At 27.6% G+C, this 21,032-nt stretch overlaps 1 protein-coding gene across 6 annotated transcripts in view; it reads right to left on the bottom strand.

Annotated features, from left to right (window-relative positions):
* The window catches only part of LOC129958976 (microtubule-actin cross-linking factor 1-like), a 320,795-nt gene that overhangs the window by 88,400 nt on the left and 211,363 nt on the right, over window positions 1-21,032 (bottom strand). For all 6 annotated transcript variants that reach the window (XM_056071738.1, XM_056071741.1, XM_056071742.1 and 3 more), the window contains 18 exons: window positions 20,287-20,491; window positions 20,066-20,194; window positions 19,836-19,901; window positions 19,223-19,384; window positions 16,019-16,123; window positions 15,259-15,354; window positions 13,670-13,939; window positions 13,015-13,077; window positions 12,261-12,352; window positions 11,297-11,411; window positions 11,013-11,190; window positions 7,998-8,161; window positions 7,755-7,915; window positions 6,138-6,276; window positions 5,312-5,502; window positions 4,404-4,566; window positions 2,106-2,189; window positions 1,055-1,273 (listed from right to left, as the gene is read on the bottom strand). In XM_056071738.1, coding sequence (XP_055927713.1) covers window positions 1,055-1,273; window positions 2,106-2,189; window positions 4,404-4,566; window positions 5,312-5,502; window positions 6,138-6,276; window positions 7,755-7,915; window positions 7,998-8,161; window positions 11,013-11,190; window positions 11,297-11,411; window positions 12,261-12,352; window positions 13,015-13,077; window positions 13,670-13,939; window positions 15,259-15,354; window positions 16,019-16,123; window positions 19,223-19,384; window positions 19,836-19,901; window positions 20,066-20,194; window positions 20,287-20,491 — 2,602 coding nt within the window. The remainder of the gene's footprint in view (window positions 1-1,054; window positions 1,274-2,105; window positions 2,190-4,403; window positions 4,567-5,311; window positions 5,503-6,137; window positions 6,277-7,754; window positions 7,916-7,997; window positions 8,162-11,012; window positions 11,191-11,296; window positions 11,412-12,260; window positions 12,353-13,014; window positions 13,078-13,669; window positions 13,940-15,258; window positions 15,355-16,018; window positions 16,124-19,222; window positions 19,385-19,835; window positions 19,902-20,065; window positions 20,195-20,286; window positions 20,492-21,032) is intronic.

Raw genomic sequence — 21,032 nt, 5'->3', positions numbered from 1 at the left:
ACTATTAAAAAGGATAATAGAGAAAGGGAGTGTTTGAGTAAGAATTTTAAAACTGAAATTTTATAATGTGCAGCAAAAATGCAAAGATTAATATTTTAAATAAAAATAAGTTTTAATATAGTGCACACAGTACTTCAGAATAAAAATGTTTCATGTCCACAGATATTTAACATGTTGTTCATAAAATTAGAGGCACAATTAGAAAACTAAATATTATTTTTTATTTAAGACTAGGAATTTAAACAATTAAGTTTATATAGAACAGATGAAGCCTAATAAAAGTTATGAATAGAATTAAATAGCATTTCTTTAAACGATTCTTTTGAGCATTCTTGAAACTTCAGTTAAACAGAGCACTCGAATTATTCCCTATCTGAATTTTCAAAATTCCTTTCATACTATAATGTTTTATAGAGGACATATTAGATAAACGAAATTACCAATGGGTCAAGAAGTTAATGGGATTTTTAAATATTGAATAATTTCCAAACTATGCATTTGGTTACTAGCACGAAATTTCAACACTTGAACTGCAAAAATTGCCATGTAATAATTATACTGCAAGTGTCGAAAATTAGATTACTTTTCGCCTTAATTAGGGGAAATTTTAAAAATAATCCAAATATGTTTATAAATAATTTAAGAATAAAAAATCTTCATTATGCATCAAACATTTACTCATTAAGAAGTTATTAAATCAAGTAAGAATACGATTGTGGTAGAGAATTACAATAACAGATATTATTCTAATTCATTTATCATAGTTGAGGGGTGAGGAAAAAAGAAAAGAACAATTCTGGCGAAAGAAATTAATTAACCACAATAGTATCGATTCCTTATAAATATTCATTATATAGCAATTATAAATTTTAGTAAACTTCCCAAATGTACAAAATAAGGCAATTGTGAAAGTATATTTCAAATAATAATATAAATGTAATGTAACATAACATAAACAACATAACAATTTTAATCATTTCAATTTTAATTTATACTATCTATATACATCTTTTGCTAAACAAATTATTTGAAAATCAACAGCGAAATATCTTACCTTTTCCCTCTGCTGCACAGTAAAAGCCTCTTTCAGTTCTTCTAGATAATCTAAAATAGTCTGCATTAAAGTTGAATATTGATGATTCAAATGGTCTAATTCTCTTTCAACTGCATCAGCTCCAGAAATAACAGTAGTACTCTTTTGAAGGCTGGCATCCAGACTAGGATGCTCCTCTTCTAAATTTTCTTTGTAATGCTTCAGTCTGAGGTCATATATCTAAAGGGACAAATTAACTTGTAGCCCAGACATATATTATAAATCAATGTTTGGGCGAGAAGACAGACCATAAAGTGAAGCATGCACAAATCCACTCACGAATAGCAGATGCATGGGTGCTATGTTTTATTCTGAAGAAATGGGGAAAGGAAAAAAGCCAAGCCAATGTGACATGCATGCTTTTCCTTTAACATAAAGAACAAACTGATAAGCAGAATCACATAAAAGCAGGTCCGAAGAAAATCAGAGTCAATAATTCAGATATATTTTCACTATTTATAATACACATTTACTCATTATAACATTTTTTCTACATTATTTTTAGATCATGAAAAGATTCATGTAACAAACAATAGGATAATTATCGAAATAAAACAGATAATATTTAAATTCGATGTATAACTTTAATTTTCTTTACACAACAAATATATATGAACAAATAACACTTAACACAATATCACAGAATAAAGACAAAGACAGCATGCTTAGGCTTGCCCCCAGCAAAACATATTATATAACACAAGGATTTTCAAGAAAAATGCAAACTTGCTTCTAATTTCATGCAGAGTTGGAAGTGACAAAATCATTCTCAAGCAAAAAGCCCATAACACAATACAATAGCTCAGCTTTACATAAGCAGCACACTTTCAAAAACACAGACACTGAATTATGGAATATTTATAAAATAAATCATACACATGACAAATTACATCTCAAATTAAGATAACACAAAAAAGGATATCATGCAATGGGAAATAAATATAAATAAAAACACAGAGTCAAAAATTAACATATACCATGCATGAGAAATATATAAATAAAAATTAGTTACCTTTGCTTCCCTTATATACCTAGCTCCAAGAGCATTTGTCTCTTCAAAAGAGGAACTTTTTTCAGCGATTGAGGAGTACAAATTCTAAATTTAAAGGAAAAAAAAAAAAAAAAAAAATAGAGAACAACGATTTTCAGTATCAATCAAATAATATCATAAAACTTCTTAACAAACGTCATACCTTATTCAGAATTTGCTACATAAAATTGAAATGTAACGAATAATCATGTCTATTGAATAATGAATACATTAGACAGAAAGACATGACATAAAATTCATTTAAGAAGTATAGCTTCAATCAGACCCAGACTTTAGCGAATTAAACAGATTATCCTCATTTTGGCAAAGCTTCTAAGGGACTCCGCGCCACAATGCAGTCAACTATTGTTTCATTTCAGTAGTACAATTAGGGGAAGACAAGCAGAAGCTCTTTAACATTATAAGAGACTCCATACTGTTAAAAATTTAGGAAGGATTTTTTTAAAACTCAAAGTGGAATAGTTTCTCAGCGGAAATTTTTTTAGAAGATTCGGAAAAAAAAAAAAAAAAATGCTTCCATCTAAATCTGGAAGAAATTAAAATATATTCTTTTACAGAACTTGATCATGGTCCTGGTTAGATTAACCTTTCAGATAATTTTTTTAATTCAAATTTATTTTCTCACCGTTGGCAGAAAAGGAAGATCCTACATAGACATCTTATGCAAAAACTAAAACAAAGAAAAAAGTTGGTGTCATATAAAAAAAATAATGAAAAATGCCGGAGAGATTTTTAGCCCCGCTGCTCTTTTTAACAAGATCGCCTCATTTTTTTTTCCTTCCTATTTCAAGTTTGAAAATGCAAAGAGAAGAGAGAGGAGGCGAAGGAGAATCCTATTATATAAGTTTTCTAAAAATAAGAGTGGCTGACATTGTTTTCAAATGAGGCCCCGCTCCTTCTAAGACAGCTTCTGGTTTGAATCAAACTTTGCAATATGTAAAAAAAAAGTCAAATTTTCGATGGAATTAACCAGTATACGATATACCATAAAAAGCAAAAACATTTATTACGATTTATGATCAATTTCTCTAATATTTGCCAAATAAACTGTTTATCTTAATTTATATCGATGTAAATTTGAAAGATGAACAATTTTAAAAATCTATTTGTTAATATAATTCTGTAGGCAGTAAGTATTATTAGCTTTTATATTTCTGTTACCGAAATTTTTTCAAGAGTTTTGATTTTATCGATATGGATTGTTCTTTATTATGAAAAAAATTATATAATTTATACCATATTCAGTGTTTTTAGAAACAGAAAGAGCATTAATTAAAAAAAATAAATTGAAAAACACATTTGAAGACAAAAATAAAACAAAAACATAATATAGGAAGTCTACCTACTTACAAATAAATTTTGTTTTTGAAGCACACTGAGTTTAAAATTATCAATGTAATTTAGCTATCAAAATTTTTATTTAACTGACCAAAATGGCATTCAATTTTTTCCATTTAAAAAGGAATAATTCTTAAAAAATGACTGTCAACAATAATCAGATATCCTTTTTATAACTGAGCTCAGAAATGCTTTTCAGTAATATCTCTATAAATGTGACAGATGCCCCAAATATTCTTCATTTGTCACTCGGAAAAGAAAAATCTACTCAAAAATAAATAAATATAAATGCGACCAACATTTCCTAACTCTTTATTTTAACTAATGAAATTAGAAAAATGTCACATGAAATGTTGGGTGAGACTAAAAACTTCAGTAATGATTAATTTTTCCAGCGAAGGTACACGCTGAAAAATGCATTTAAAAAATTGCCATGTAGTCAATTTATAGAACTTTCTAATCACAGTTATTGCCCCTTCCCATATTGATGAAACTTTTCTCCACTACCGAGTTCTATGAGATCTTTTATGAGGTTGGAGGAAAAAAATGTGTGCACGGACAAAAAAATGTGTGTATTTTTATCATCAGTCACATCTTATGCACTTTATAAATGTAAAAGATCTTTAATAAAATACCGTAGAAATATAAAATACTAGTTACATATTGAAAATGGGCTTCTTAAACATCAGAAAGCTGAAATCATTCTCATGATACTTTTGTTTTGCCCATCCCTTTCTTTACTTATTTCTTTTATGTATTTTTCTTATGAAATCAGTGAGAGATTACTTTACAATTACAAAAATTAATTTAATTTGTTCTTCTAAAATATTAAAGAGAGCTACTTTTGTGAAGCATATGCGGCGAGAATTAAACAGTGTATAAATTATATACATACATAAATCATATTTAAAAAAGTCTTACCATTGAGGGTTCTACAGTCAATTCAATTTCTTTTGTGGTCATTTTCTTAACTGTCTTTAGGCTGTTCAATTTTACGGTAGTTTGAGAAATCCAAACACCATCTTTTTCAATTTTACTTTGATAAGTTCTAAGTAATTCAGAGGAAGCGCCACAACTTCTTAATCTAGAATCATGCAAAGCAATAATAAATTATATTTTCAACTGTATAAAAAAATGCTAGAGCTAAACGAAAAATAAGCATCAGTATTGTACAGTTTTCTGTCCTACAGTGACTTTTAACAAAAGTAAGCTCTTTTTTTCCTTTAATTTTTAACTAATAACTACTTAAAACAACTGCTACATGAATTTCTATCAATTCTAAATAATAATAATAATAATCACAGACAGTTAAACAAATTTCATGTATTTATTAAGAACTAACAAAGAATAAACTACCAACTAGTATTTTTCTTTTTAAAAAGAATTAAATTCAGAAGAACACCTGCAATATAAAAATTATTAAAAGATTGCTATGTATAGCAAGATTTAATAATTAACAAATTTCATTCATAATATATAAAATTTTGTATATAAAACATTTTAACAAAAATTTAGATGATTCAATAGATATATTCAAATATGCTTTGAAATTTCACGAAAAATTTCTAACAGCCATTTTCTATGATTTTTTTTTTTAAAAACTTTTGTCTTACATTTTGCAATATCTGTAAACGCAGATCTAGTATTCTAATGAATTATTAAATAAGTTATAATAAATCTGATTCAAATTCGAAACTTGCAAAATTATAGTATCCTAAGAACAAAAATAAGGATTAAAAAAAAAAAAAAAAAAAAACGAAACATGAAAAAATGTTGTATACAGATATTGAGAGAGAGGAGGATTTTTTTGCTTGGTTAACTTGAATTACCTTTCGACAATCTGAGATTTGGCATTATCCCATCTAGTTACAAGTTTCTTTAAATCGTTTTCATACTTGTTTACGTCACTATGACTAGCTTGCTTTGTTCTAATCCGTACCATTAATTCTCTCAGTTTTCTAGATGATTCTTGTGCATCATCAATGATACTTTGGGAAGCTTGCATATCTTCTTGAAATGACTAAATGAAATTCAAAAATATCAATTTAATTTTCTTTTCAGAATACAAGATAATGGAAAACAACAACAATAATGAAAAATGAAATATGATACACACGATAATTTAAATGGAACATATTTTCATGATGCATTCACAAATTCCTATATAAAGCAGAAATATTAAAGATGAAAGGAGATAATTCAACAGTTTTTTTTCTTTTTATAAATCAGAGGGAGTATGGTATTTGCTTTTTATCCTTAATAAAATAGTATCGCTTTATTTGAAATCCCAGAGCAAAAAATTAACTATACATTATGTGGTCAAAGTATGATCACTTGTTTATTCTATTTAAAGGATAAAAAGAAACCTTGAAAATAGTTTGCATAAAAATTATTCTTAACATATTCATATTAAATAATCAGTTTATATTTCTAAGCAAGAAATCTAGGGTTTCTTTTTTCAGAATATGATAGCAGTAAGTGTTTTAAAAATCAAAATTAAATAAATTTATTCAGGACAATCCCCAGAGAGAGAGAGAGAGAGAGAGAGAGCACATGCATTCATTAAAAACATTTTTTTAAAAACAATTTATAAATATTAAATATTTTTTAAAAAATTGCAAAAAGAATGAATGTAAAAGTTATAAAGAGACATACTAGAAGATCATCGTGGACTTTTTGTAAATCTACTAAATCTGATGACATATTATGGCAAGATGCTAATTTTACTTCTATGTTCGACACTGTTTGTGTGGCTTCATTTAATCGATGAATGCAGACTTCCACAGTTTTCAATCTGTAATTAAAAATTTTTTTAATTTAAATTCTATGTTATTTTAATACAAAAGAAGAAATGCGGTTATTGCAACTTCATTCTATAGCAAAAACACATAATGACTTTATTAAAAGTAATAAAAAAAAAGCAAAATGAATACATTTCTGTGAATTTCCTTATAAGAATTTAAATAACAATAAAGACAATGCTTTTTGAAGTTGATCAGTATGCGCAAAAAAGCCCTTGTTTTTATAAAGTACTCCGGCAATAAAGATCTTTTTAAATTTCATTTTCACAACTATATTTCAAAATATTGACTCGGGTCGAATTATTCGAAGTAATATTTGAATGTAATTTACATATTTGATAATGACATATCAAAAACTATTTTATTCTTTTATGTGAAGTCGTTATTTTTTACATTTGCTTCTTAAATTATTAGTTTCAATAAAAAAATAAATAAAAATGAGACGGAAGAAAAAGAAAACTGTCCTCTAAATTGAAAGTTTATTTTAATTCTAGTGTTGAAATAAATGAAGTTAATATTTGCATTATCTCTCATTTTAATCATTCTACTTCGGGTGTTATTTTATTATTTATTTATTTATTTTTACTTTTTCTGTATTAATTTCCGAATTATTTCGATCCGCTATTCATTTTCAAAACTTGCTAACAAAACTTAAATACTTTTACAATGAAACATATTATGCTTTATAAAGGTAACAAAACCAAGCTCCAAGGTGAATGGAATAATTGAGAAGTGATTTCAGCCCTAATGGCAAGGAGTTTAAACCCCCTTTTATCGACAAGGAGCAGAGTACAAGAAATAATTTAATAAGAAAATCTAGGAAATAAATCACAAATCAAGAAATTAATACATTAAATGCTTTAATTCATTTTATGATATTAAAATTTCTCCACTATTTTAAACACTGGATAAATGTTTCGCAATTGAAGAGAGAAAATTCCTGCTTATTTCATTAAATAGTTTTCTGGTACAATATAGATCTGCCTTTTCTTGCCATAAAACTTAACCTGTTAATCTTTATTATATTGTATTTCACAATTCAGTAAATTCTAAGTGTAATGAGCATTTTTACTATAATTTTCTTTTTCATACCTTTCTTTATAGCACCCATTAAAGAAATGAAAAATCTACCATATTTTAATACTTGGACTGTAAATTCAGAACAACAGAAATGAGATTATCCACTCAAACCTATATTTACTTTATATGCATTTTCATGCTTGCCTTTTTATCAATAATAATAAAAATGCACTGATTATGTTGTATATTAAGAACGCATTAGTCCAATACATTCAAAACCCATAATTGTAGTCTAAAATAATCTCATTATCTAATCAAAAAGATTTTCATTGAAAAATCAAATATATTTTTTGGAAGGATTAAATAAAAAAGAGAAAAGCATCACTAGTTAATAAATACCAAATTAAAAACAAACTGTTTTGTAAAACTTAAAAACTAAAAGAAAACATACTTTTCAATATACAAATTAGAAAGCTCCCATATTCTATCCCAGGTTTGAACCAGGGTATCATATTTCATCTGTAAGGCTGTAGTCTTTTTATTGGTATTTTTAAAAGATTGAATGGTTTCATTTATCTGATCTTCCAATGCTCTTAGGTTAATATCAAAGTCCTACAAAAATAACAAACAGAATATATTAAAATTGGCCTACAAGCATTTAGTACTATGCCGAATTCGATTAAAGATAGCTTACTTTATGCTCGATCACAAGATTTTCCAGTGTATCTAAATCCAATCCGATAGGTGCATGTAATTTATTTTTCAAAAACTTCTCTTTCTCATTTAAGATATTTTGTAGCCCCATAATTGTATCAGAAAGTTTTCTTCCTGAACTTTTAGGAGATTTTTCAGCTACAGCTAAAAAAAAAAAAAAAAAAAAAATTAACAATTTGAAAAGTAATATAAATATTAGTAAACTTTAAGAGGAAAAATAAATAGTGATAAACAAAGAAAAATGGTAGACTCAATCATAGATAACAAACTTCAACCAGTGTTATATTCCGACTATTCATTCGAGTACAAACTAAAAGCATATAAATTTTAATATTTAGCTGATTGAAGTAAAAAAAAAAAAAAAAAAAATCAGTTTAACTTAAGAGAAACTTTACTACATCTGAATAGAAAATAGTGAAAACTACATTCACGGCTTGGGCAGTATTGAAAAGGGTTTTTCTTCACAAATAGCCTTGTTCTATAAAGGTACAAATGAATTTTGTCATTCTGTATTTTAGATGGTCAAAAAGCAAAAAAGATTGCCGTACTTCTTAAAACTGGGGATAAGAATTTTTTTTCCCTATTTTCCATTTGAAACTAAACTGCAACACCTACTGCTCTTCATATTCTTTAAACATTTAATTCCTTCAAGGACTGCTGCATTTTTTATTGATATTTCCTCGAGTCCCTCCCATTTAAGAATACAGGAAAAATGCAAAATTAATTACATGACTGATTATGGTATTCAGTAAATTTCTGCCCGCTGTTAATAAATACTTGAGTCATACGTCGATTACAGAAAATCTAAATATATGAAAAGTATATATCCGTGCTTATCACCCTTGGATAACTCATTTCACAAGCTATGAAAGTACTATGAGTTAGGTGGTGAGAAGCTATAGAAACATTTCAAATTTACACCCCTGGAAGCAATCGGATGCTGTTAGACAAATATTTAATTCTCTATAACCAGCATTTATATTACGGAAATACAACACAATCTAAAACACAATTTTAAAATTTAATTTTGGCCTACAAAATGCTTGAATTTAGGGAAAGAAACAAAAACGTAAACGTAGCATTCGCCAATCACTCTTTATTCTTGCATTTGAGATGGCGCCAGGAGAAAGAGAGCATAAGACAGCAATTACAATAAAGACAGCAGTATATCAGTTTATTTTCTAATGCATTTATACACATTTTTTATTACAACAGCATAGAATGCATGGAATGAAGTCTTGACAGATTGAGAAGAACATCGTCGAGTTTTTTTTCCCCCAACTCCCTTCTTTTTTTATCCTCTTTTTCTATGTTGCAATTGATCAACAATTTCTTCCCTAGCCCCAAACTCAGTTTCAGAAGCGAAGATACAAATATACCACTTAATTTCAGTCATGCCCCCTTTAACACAGAGGTCCACACATTTTTAAAACTTTGAACATCATAAATAAATATCAAATCACAAAAGCATTTTCCAATCAAAAATCAATACCACCTAAATAAAGTATTTATAATAAAAAATAAAACATTTTAAAATTATATAATTATATTAGTAAATGAAGTTTTTAAATTTCAATAAAGTATATTATACATTGTAGAAAACAACAGATAATAATATAATAGGAAATATTAGGATCTATTATTGCTGCAGATTTATGCAATGAATGACATTGTATTATTGTAACCAATTTCAATGAATTGGGCTGTATCTTCATTTATTTCAAGCGTATGTCAGATTCAAGTTGTAACCGTGTCCTATATTTACTTTTAATTAATAACATGGTTTGAAAATTCAGTTTCACAAAGATATGATGTGTTGAAAGGCAAGAAAAATATAAGCGATTTTTCGGAAATATTTTTGTATTCATCTCATCTTCTGAACCAAAATTCGAACACATTATGTTTTCTTACACTCATTCATGACAATTCTGTCACATGAAATATCTAAAGGCAGGTCCCTTTCCTGATCTAATATATGCATAGCCTAGTATCCGAAATAGAACACGGATCTCATATTCCACAATCATTTTCTAAACTTTCCTGAAAGTAGTAACCTTAGAATCGTAACTAGCACATAATAAATGTGATCACAGCTATAAACGGCAACTTAAGGATAGGAGGAGGGACAAAAACGAAAGAAAATCTCTGAATAATAAAGATTACAACAAATGTTAAAAGGAGCGAAATTTTATTTTAAATATTTTATACAATAATTAAATTACTAAAAATAATGCAACGTGCCATGAGTGGTACATATATTATAATTGAACTATCCTGCAATAAATACTTCTCTCATTTCTTGCCAGCTATCTCAAATTAGAACTTTCGCGATTTTCTTTATGTCAAAAGACAATTTCTTCATAGGCAGAAACAAACTTAACATACCCACAAAATAAATTGGTAAGAATTTTAATTAATTCATCAGTAAAATTCACAAGAAAAAACAAGGCAGAAGCGGATATGTCTTATTTCCAAGCTTTTAACAATAAGAAAGGTTCCAGGAACAAACATTTAACACTAAAAAACCTTTGAAGGTTTGCAAGCTGTAATTAACACATTATGACTTGCCTTTTCTTATTTTAAAGTAAGTAACTGACATTCGAAGGGAACTGGTGAATTCAGAACTTTGTGTAGGGAAGTAGCAGTCGCTTTCACAGCAACTGTCTTCGAGCATTCACGCTTTGAACGCCCGGCACAGCAGAATTGGGCTATCCCCCCTTCTCAAAAGGACAAGCTAGTTTGGCAAGACTTATTTTTGTTTCATTTTAAAAAAGAAAATTGGAAATTTAGTATACATTCTAAGGGGAGAGAGTATCATGGTAGAGGAGTGTAAATGAAAAATCCATTCTGTTAAAAATATAACAACTTTGTTTCTTTTGGCTTGGTTTCATCTGTCAACAACATGTCACTTCTAATATAACAATTAAACCGATGGGAAGAATTTAAAAGATATATTTTCCTTTACAAAGCAGAAAACAATAAGAACAATACTTACTTTCGTCCTCAGTGAGTTTTTTCACCAACGAATCGAACATGACATTACATTGTTCCATCTCTTGCTTCAATTTCATTAATGCTGGTTCTGATTCAGCACCTTCGCTAATGAGTTTTTGGGCATCTGCATTTAATGCATTCATTATTGATTCTCTCTGAGCCACATCCATACTGCGAAACTGAAAAGATACAATACAAGAAAATCTCAATTCATATTTCCCACTTATAAACAGACAATTCTTAAAAATACAGAAAATTTGGTTAAATACATTCTTAAACACTTACATGCGATATATCCCAAGTTTTCACGACTTTAATGGTCGTTAAAATGAGATTTTGACGTAATTTCTTCTTTTTTTGAGTCCATATTAATAAGAGGTCATCATAACGTTTTTTCAGACTGAAAAGAAAATTACAAAAATATATAAAAACAAATTAAAAATTCAACACTTCGGCAGTTTTCACGATGAAAAGCTAGACTCCTAATATTTATAAAAATCGTTCCAAGGAAGATGTACTTAGTTTGAAAAAAATAAACTGATAATGTTTAATAAAAGTACCAAAGACAAATTTTACAATCATGAAATTAATTACTCACATTGGTAAATCCCTTTATTCTGATGATTATTAAATGCATAAAGCATAATTTATTTAAATATTTTATTTTAACTTTTATTATTTTTACTTTATTTTTTGAAGTACATTGCATTAGCAGAGTAACCTTTTATCGTTTTAAGGATACTGCCTGATGACAATCATAAAAGTGAACAGACGTACTTTTTTGGCATTAGTTAACTTAATTTAAAATGGTCTTTCAGTGTACGCACGCACGCGCACACACACACTTCATGTTGAAGTAACTTTAACAAGTTTATACTTAAATTCTGAAAATTCCGATAGTTAAATTATTAATATGTTACTTAGATATCGATGTTGCAAGATCTTTTTTATATGTTATGAAAAGATAAAAGAGATTATGGTATCTTGGCAACAAAATTTTCATAAAACCAATATTATTGAAATTTTCCGGAGCAGGTGTGAAAAACAAATCTTTTTACTTTTTTCTTTCGTATGAAAAATGTTTTCAACAAAAATCATATCTTCACTGTTATCTTTTTTTTTTTATGACGTTTCACCAACCATTTAAAAAAATACGCAGAACAAAATGCATAACAGCTTCCTAAAATTGAAATAACTTAATTTCAATGACTCAAAAAACATTATCATATGAAGTTAGGCATGCAGTTACCTTTGTGCTAACTCGATTGCTTCCGAATTTGGTGGTGGTATAATAAAACATACACTTGGAACTGTACCATCTTTTCCATTTGATGAAGTTACCTTTAGAAAGAAAGGGGGAAAAAATGTTATTCTGAATTATAGTGTTACTAATATGTCTTTCAACTAATGACTAAAATTTTAATTGCTAATCATAAAAATATAAGCCAAGAAAAATTGAATAAAACGATTTCATTTATTAATTATATATTTAATAAATGATATTTTATTAAATATATAATTAATAAATGCTGATAATTACTGGTGTGAACAAAATAACAGAAAAAAGCATACACTTAAAAAATCGTAAGCAACGCTTTCAAATGTAATACAAATAACTTAAAATATACATGTATGACAATGTATTATGCCAAATAGCTTATTGAACACATTAGACTGAACTTCATAAAACAAGTGAGAGCCAAATATAGTTAAAGGAAATAACGATATGAAGAGAATCAAATATAAATTGCAGATTAAATGTGTTTTTTTCACAATTAAAACTAAAAACGTACTTAACTAGAAAGTATATTTAAAACTACTTCTCCTTCAAATTTGCACAAATAATCGAAGATACATTTGCTTTATATCTTCAAGTGGGCATTATATAATATAGAAATAAATCTAAATGTAACATATTTTTGTAACTACATAATATGTACAAGATGTTAATTCATACAATATTTTGAATAAAACATTTAGGAAGTTAAAAATATGGAACCTACCTTCCACGTCATTCGATGCGATATTTCTTTCAATAGATACTTGTCATCTTTAGAAATGAGAAACTGAAATAAATATAATTTGTTAAGAAAAGCAATGAATATTTTAGTCTATTACAATAAAACAATAACGATGGCGCATAGTATTAACATGATATATTATAAGTCAAACGCTTTCACTATCAACTAAAACAATTTGATTTCTTCTACTGCTATCATAAAAAGCTACAAATGCTACGAATGCAATAAACTAACCTAGGAGTATCAAAAAAATTTTTTTTAAAAACTTTCAATAGCTTAGGAAAAACAGAAATAAAAACCTGAAACAAAAGGAAAATTAATTCCTTAATACGAAAAATCTGACAGCAGAACTATCATATCCAAACATATTTTCTTCTGCTAATTATATTAAAAAATATTTCAGTACAAACATGAAATTCGTTTAATGAAAATGAGGTGAAGTATATTAAAGTAGGTTTCGGCATCAGATATATGATGACTATATTTGTGAAACAGCACAATGAAACATATGTTTAAAATCCATATCTAATATAAACACGCTTTACAAGCGAAATTATTTCAAAAATAATGGTACTTGTAATAATATGCATTTAGAAATACTTCTAATAACATCAAATTAAAACTAATTTGCACTTACATCAGGCGATTTGTAGTTACATATGGCTGTAATGGATAATGGTTTGGACGGTTGTAATTTCCTTTGCTTTAAGGGTAGAATCTCACCGGATTGTTGAACCAAATTGCAAATTATGTCATTGTACTTAGAAAGATCTTCCTTAAGTACATCCATTTGCTTCAAATATCGCTCTCCTTCGTCGATTGAATTCACAGATTTGTTAAATGTTGTATTTAATCTTTCCTCGGTCTTTTTAATAAACTGTTCACATTCACGGGCTTCTTTGAAAAACTGCAATAAAAAATAGCGGTGGTAAAACTGAATGGAATTTCTTCAATATAAAAAAAGCAAAAACAAACCTAAAAGTAACCACAAAACTATCGATAAATGCATAGATATTTGCAGTGAATTTCAGCAATGTAGATAAACATTTACGCAAATTTATTTAATATTTCCACAGATTAATATTTTAAATTATAAATAAATATTCGGCTAGGGATAAAAAAAGTGTAGCAGATTTATTCACCGCAAACTGTATTAGCAATAAGCAGCATAAGTACTACATTAAGAAATACTTTTTTTTAGTCGAATGATATCGTTTACACGAGAAAGATTCAATGCCAATAAGTAATGTACATTGCATTTCAAACAATAATGCTCATTTAGAAACAAATTTTGTAACAGCTCTGTTTTCCTATTAAAAAATTTCATACATCTCAACAAAAATACTACCTTCTACAATATCGTTTTTTCATGGCTTGAGTTTGATTGCAGAATTTCTAGAGATAAAAGGGATATTAATTTTTCTGAAGAATTGGCTAAGGTGGAAGTTAAAAAATGGGAAAAAAAAAAAAAAAAAAAAAAAAAGGATTCAAATTATTTTATTTCGCATAAGTGAATAACACAATCTCAAACTTTAAGGAATCAGATGAAAGAGGTAAGTGATCGGGATTAAGAGTCTATGAGTATGCTAACCTCTGATTAGAGCATTTTAGATCACTGTTTAAAAGATGGAAAAGAACTTTGAGATCATTAGTTTACGGAATATATTTGATATAAATGAATCAGTATTCATGGCCAGACTTTCAGTATGTTGCGAAAAGGCCCCAAAATGATAAAAACAACCATTCAAATCCTGAACAAAGAACACTAAATACAAACTCTGACTGCGAATCGTGGGAAAAGAAAAGAAGGGGGAAAAAATAAGATTACATTTATACCTGAAATCATATTAGACGGTTTATAATCTTAAATAAAGCATTTCAAATGTTCTGTTCAGTTTATATTTAATTAATTTTCTTATTCTTGGAAAAAAGTAAGAATATATTAAATCTCTTCATTCATATTTTGATTTTAAGCTCAATAGCCATATACACAGACTTCAAATGATAATTTCTGTTTATATATTTTATTTATGTGCAATTACAATTTATTTCCTCTTTGAATTTTTATCACGTCCCTAAGCATAATACAAAAATAATGCGATTTTATCATAAAAACTCAGTTTTTGAAATAAATAAAGCCTGTACCTGGCATTCAAATAGGGAAAACAATTTTTTTTACAAAGAGGCTACTTATAATTAAATATGTATCACAGCTAATGAACATACCTGATGATATGTTTGAGCATAGCGCAAATGAATCTCTAAGCAAAATGCGAGTTGTAAGAGTGATGACCACTGATTCTGCATGTTTTTCAAAAACCCCTATAAAATATAATAGTAAAAAATGATACAAAATTAATATTAAAATTTAAAAAAACGCTAATTAATAACTGTGCAATACTTCAATTTATATACATAAATATTCGTAAACACAAAAATAAGTAAATATAGAAAAATATTAAAAAACAAAATGGCTTATGTAATTAATGCTTTACAGGTTGCTTAGTATAATTTTCTAAAAAACCAACAATTTTTAAATCTTCTCAGTTATGAATTTAGAGCAAATTTAGGATTCTAGGATAACTAGAAAATAATTACCCGTAGTTTTAAAATCTGGAAATCTCTAGAATGGATTTTAACACACTATTCTGTATTTTAATAAAACAACACAACATATTTTTGATGTAGAAGAATAGTTTCTTTTTCATTTTCAGATTTTACTTTAAAGGCTTTATGTAATCATCACATTCTAATAAATACTAATTTTGGCATCGAAATAAAATGTTGGTATAAGCATTCCATTTAATTTTATCCTACAACTGGAGTTGGTTTTTATTCTAAATGCAAAGCCAATTTATATTTATGTTCTATACTGAGTATTTAACTTAATCACTTATATCTACAGTAACAAATATCTAGTCTTAATCACTTGCAAAAATATATACAGTAACAAAAAAGCTAATTTAATGATACAGTTCGGACATACTTCAATAACTTTGGAAGCAGAATGGTTTTGCAGCAACAAACTTTCTCCTCTACTCTGAATAGCATTGAACTGAATCTCTCGTTTCTCTAAGTCACTAGTCAAAGTCTGTAAAAAAATAATAAATCCAAAGTACAAAAAATTTATTAAAAAATTCGATATACAAACAAAAAATGATAGCAAACCATAAACTAAGTAACCATGATGTTATTTTAAAACATAATATGATTTGAAATTAAGGAAGCATTATGCAATTTATCTTACCTAAAAATAAAAAAAATAACAATATGTTATCCATTTAAAAGCTAATTACTACAAAATGTTCATAACTGTCATTAAGAGTTGATTTTTGTAACCTAAAAGGAGTTAATAAATAATCAAAAACAAACAATACCAGATTAATCATTGAGCTATTTTAGATCAAAATTTTGAATCTTTAGGAACTATAACATGTAGAAAGACACATATGTTAATATTTATATAGAGATGATATACTGTGTAATAAAAACTGTTAATGATATATATTTTCTGCATTCCTAAAAATAATACAAATTTTACACATTGAAGTTAAATAATGAAATAATAATAGTAAGCGATAGTTATCAAACTATCAAGTCAGAATATTCTTAACTCTTCTTGTAACTATTCCTAATAATATATCATTCCAATTCTTAACATTACACACAAAAAGTGATGTCGCTTTTAAAATGACATAGCTTAAGTATTTGTATTTATAACTACTGCAAAATACATTTTTACAGAGTGAAAAATAATTCGGAGAGAAACATCATATATTTTATTAACTGTGAGAAAAATGAACATTTTTAAGTAAGCTACAACTGCTTTACAAGAAGAAAAAAATAGATAATAATAATAGTAAAAAGCAATTCAACAATGTATTCATTAATAAATATAATATTAATATATTATTATAATTGTATATAATTATAATAATAAATATATACAATTATAATAATAATAAATATCATATACAATTTAAATTTCGTGTGAATTAATGAAATTCATATAATTTCTAAATTAAAAACTTTGAAGGACCTCTCTTGAGACTAAGTCAACTTAGTCAAGGAGATTATATAATAATTAGCAGCAGTAATTTGTAATAATGCTAAAAATTACCTTCTTGGCAACTACTTAGCCAACATTTAGAGGGTTACGATAATTACATTCTAAGCAGCCCCACTCATCCAAAATAAGTGTAACCAAGAACTGTTTTCTTTGTAAAAATTTTAGCTACTTTGAGACTCAATCTTAAAACAAAACAAAGTGATTCATAAAATTACTTTATAAAATATTAAAACTGGTTACATCTTATGTGCATTTGTGCATAGACGATCATAGAAACAGACTTGTGACCATGCTTAGATATATAGTAACTGTAGTAAATTTAAGAACCCATGGGCTTCAAGGAATAAATAAAAAGATTAATTAAAAATAATGCGAATAGGTTTAAAAATACAATTCAAAACTCATGAAATCTAATTTTTCTGATTCTAAATTGTTTCCATTTTATTACAAAAATAAGCTTCTGGTAACTAACTATATATAACACATTTTTTTTAACAATTGCGTGGCCAAAGAGAAGACACTTTTGAACTTTTAAAACTTCGCTATATTAAATACCGGGAGGCATTTTATGTACAGGAAGCGATTATGAAACTGACGCCCGTTCACATCGCGATATAAGCGCAGAAGAGCAAAATAGACCAAGATGTTTTTCTCAGTGATTTTAAACTACGATATTCTGATAGGGATTTCTTTGACACATGTCAATTTAGGTAAGGGAACTTAAGGTATCTTTAAAAAAGAATGTGGTAAACATGAAGGAATTTTATCCCTTCACTCGGAGTGTGGGAAAATGCTGAATTTGCAGTTTTCTAGAGCGCGTGTAGCATTAATTAAATAAAAAAGGTGGAATTGGGTCAGGAAATAAGAGAACAGTTTAGAATGAAGTTAATATGGGGTAATTAAGATAAAAATTATAAAATTAATTAGGATTTAAAAATATCACACACACACACATGCACACACACACACACACGCACACACACACACACACACACACACACACACACACACACACACACACACACACAGAGAGAGAGAGAGAGAGAGAGAGAGAGAGAGAGAGAGAGAGAGGTATTCAGGCACAGAATAAGACAAAACATACCTTAAGAAGAAAGTGGTAATAATAAATGTAATCGGAGAGCTTTGAAATGGAAAGCTATTTCAAATATTGAAGTAAATACCACGAAATTCACCATATGAATGTTCCCAAATCGATTTCAAAAGCTGTTTGTTTTTCTCATATTTAATCATTTATTCTTGGCCGAATACGCATTTGTTTCATTAGATGAATTGAAAAAAACCCCCAAACACATTCATTCAAGAGTGTATTTGTCCTTTGGTTTACTTAATACTTAATGGAAATAATGGTAAATTTTGGCAACTGGTATTAAATTTTCAGTATAAAGATACCTCTGCCTCTTACCTGGACAACCGGAATAATTAATACCCAACTATTTTCAGATCACATTTTTGGCACTCAACAGCACAAAAAATTGCACAGAATTGAAAAAAAAAAAAAAAAAAGGTTGAAAAAAAATCAAATCCATTAAAAACAATATTCCAGGAACCAGAAAAATCATTTTTCTAATGTGGTACCACACAAAGAACATTCACGTATTTAGCGTTTTTTAAACAAATGAAGAATACGTGTAAATCAGAGGTCATTTGGATACACAGTAAACAAAGTTAAAGGAACTTACAAAGGACTGAATGCAATTTCAAAACCAATTCAATTTTTTAATATATATACTGCCTTGATTTTACTTGTTCAACCTAAGACTTAATTTGAAGTAGTTGCACAATTTCTGTTCCAACTGAGTGAGATGAAAGAATTTGACAAGGTCAGTTAGATATAGTGCTATTTTATTATAATCAATATTACATTAACACTAACAGTAACCTACATTTTTTCCAAAAAAGTTCCTATCTGTAATTAGAACTGGAAGTTTAATATGAATTTAATTAATGGGCAACCCCAAATAAACTTCAATACTCAAATATCAAAAGTAAGAATATTAAATGGCATCCCATTTAAAAAAATTAAATGAACAAATACTTAAGCAAACATACTTTAAACATTATTCCAGCATAAAAGAAGAAAATGAAATCCAAGTCTACTACCTCCTGGTGAAGTTCCAATTCAGCAAGATTTAAATTCTTGGCACTCCAGTCACGCATAATTTCAGCTTCTTCTTTATCAGCCATCCATTTCAGCTCCCTAGAAGCTGACTGTACAAAATCTAGTAAAGTTTCCAATTCTTGTTGCTTTTTAGACGAATAGCTCTGAAACATTAAAAGACATATATAGATAACTATGAAATATCAAAAGAAGAAAAAAGAAAGATATTTAGCTAAGAAAAACTCGAATTCCATAAATGTTTATATTTCCTTCAACCCAGATATTGTATTTGTAGTTTCATACACGAATATTTCATGATGCAGATTTTTTATACTTAAAATAGGCAAAGAGACTTTTCTAGGTGTATGAAAACTAAGAAAAACTGCACATTATATGAAAAGTGGAACTTTTAATCTCTGAAATAAAATGTTAAAAATGGATAAAAATATTAAATTACAAAAATTTAACATGAAAATATTTTAATTAAATACTTTCTAATCATATAAACAGTAAAAAAAATATATAAGTATATTAGCAAAATAAACAACATAAAAATCTTCATATTTCAATGGAAAAAACTTCGATTAGAATGGGAATGCTTCACTTTATACTTACAACTAATGCTTCAAATTTGGTTTCAATTTTAAATATTTCTTCGGCATTATCGGTGTCTTTAGAGCTCTACAAAAGAAAAAAATAAACATGAGTTAGCCAAAGTATAAATAGACAGTCATTTGCAATAAAATATTCAAGCCGGACAGTTATTCAAAATAATTTTCAATGAAAATCATTCCACTCAAATGATTCCATTCAAAATCATATTCAATGAAAGATTAAATAAGTACCTTTTGTGCCGACATTGAGGTAATTTTCTTCCTATACTGCTCAATTGCTTTAGTTTCTGCCTTCATTTGTTCTAGATTGCTCTTAACAGACTGAAAATCTGTCCCAAATTCTATTGTTTCAACACGTTTCTGAAAAAGGTATTTGTTTTTTGTTAGAAAAGGGAACTGGAAGAACATGAAATAGAATTAAAACATAAGAGATAATGAAAAAAACTTTTTACTTGTTTTTTCTCAATCCAGTCAAGGTATTCTTTAAATAATGAAACTTGTTTACTAGTTTCAGTTGATTTCTCAGGAGATACATTCCTTTGTTTGACATTCTTTTTTATATTAATATTTTTCTCTGATCTGTCTGTAAGTAATACTAACAAATTAGTCTGATAAACTGTTTTCAAATGTTGATATTTCTCTTTTAAATTTTCCAACCTGTAAGGAAAAAAATACATAAAATAAACAAAGTATTTAAGAATCTGTCGTAAAATTTTTTTATGTGAACACCCATGAAAAAAATAAGGCTTTCAAAGGAAAATAAACACGGTTGCTGCTGTAAAATATTATTTTATAAAATGTACCTACACTGTAATAATTTAATATTATAAGTAGAGAAATGAGCAAGTAAAACTTTTTTTTATCTTTAGTGACTCCATTTCTGCAATAAAAGTGTTCAATAAAAAGATGCTATAAAGATATTCAGCAAATATAATTATAAGTAAGAAAAGGAGGTAAAACGTAAAAAATATGAATCAATTGTAAAGAAAAACAGCTTCAATTAAATACAATTAAAGGAAACATTTTAATGAAACATTGGAAATCAAGACGACTTCCTTTATTATTTCTCAAACAAGCATTAAAGATTCTGAGAACAGCAAAGCTCGCGCATTCAATTAACATATGCGAACTTCACTAGGGTTGGAACTCGCAGTTAACGAAGCTCATACGTAGAAATAAGAAAAAAATGGTCAAAAGT

The sequence above is a fragment of the Argiope bruennichi genome, chromosome X1, assembly GCF_947563725.1.
Source record: "Argiope bruennichi chromosome X1, qqArgBrue1.1, whole genome shotgun sequence".
Taxonomy (NCBI): domain Eukaryota; kingdom Metazoa; phylum Arthropoda; class Arachnida; order Araneae; family Araneidae; genus Argiope; species Argiope bruennichi.
The sequence above is the reverse complement of the archived record's forward strand: the minus strand, read 5'-3'. Positions and strand labels throughout refer to the sequence as shown.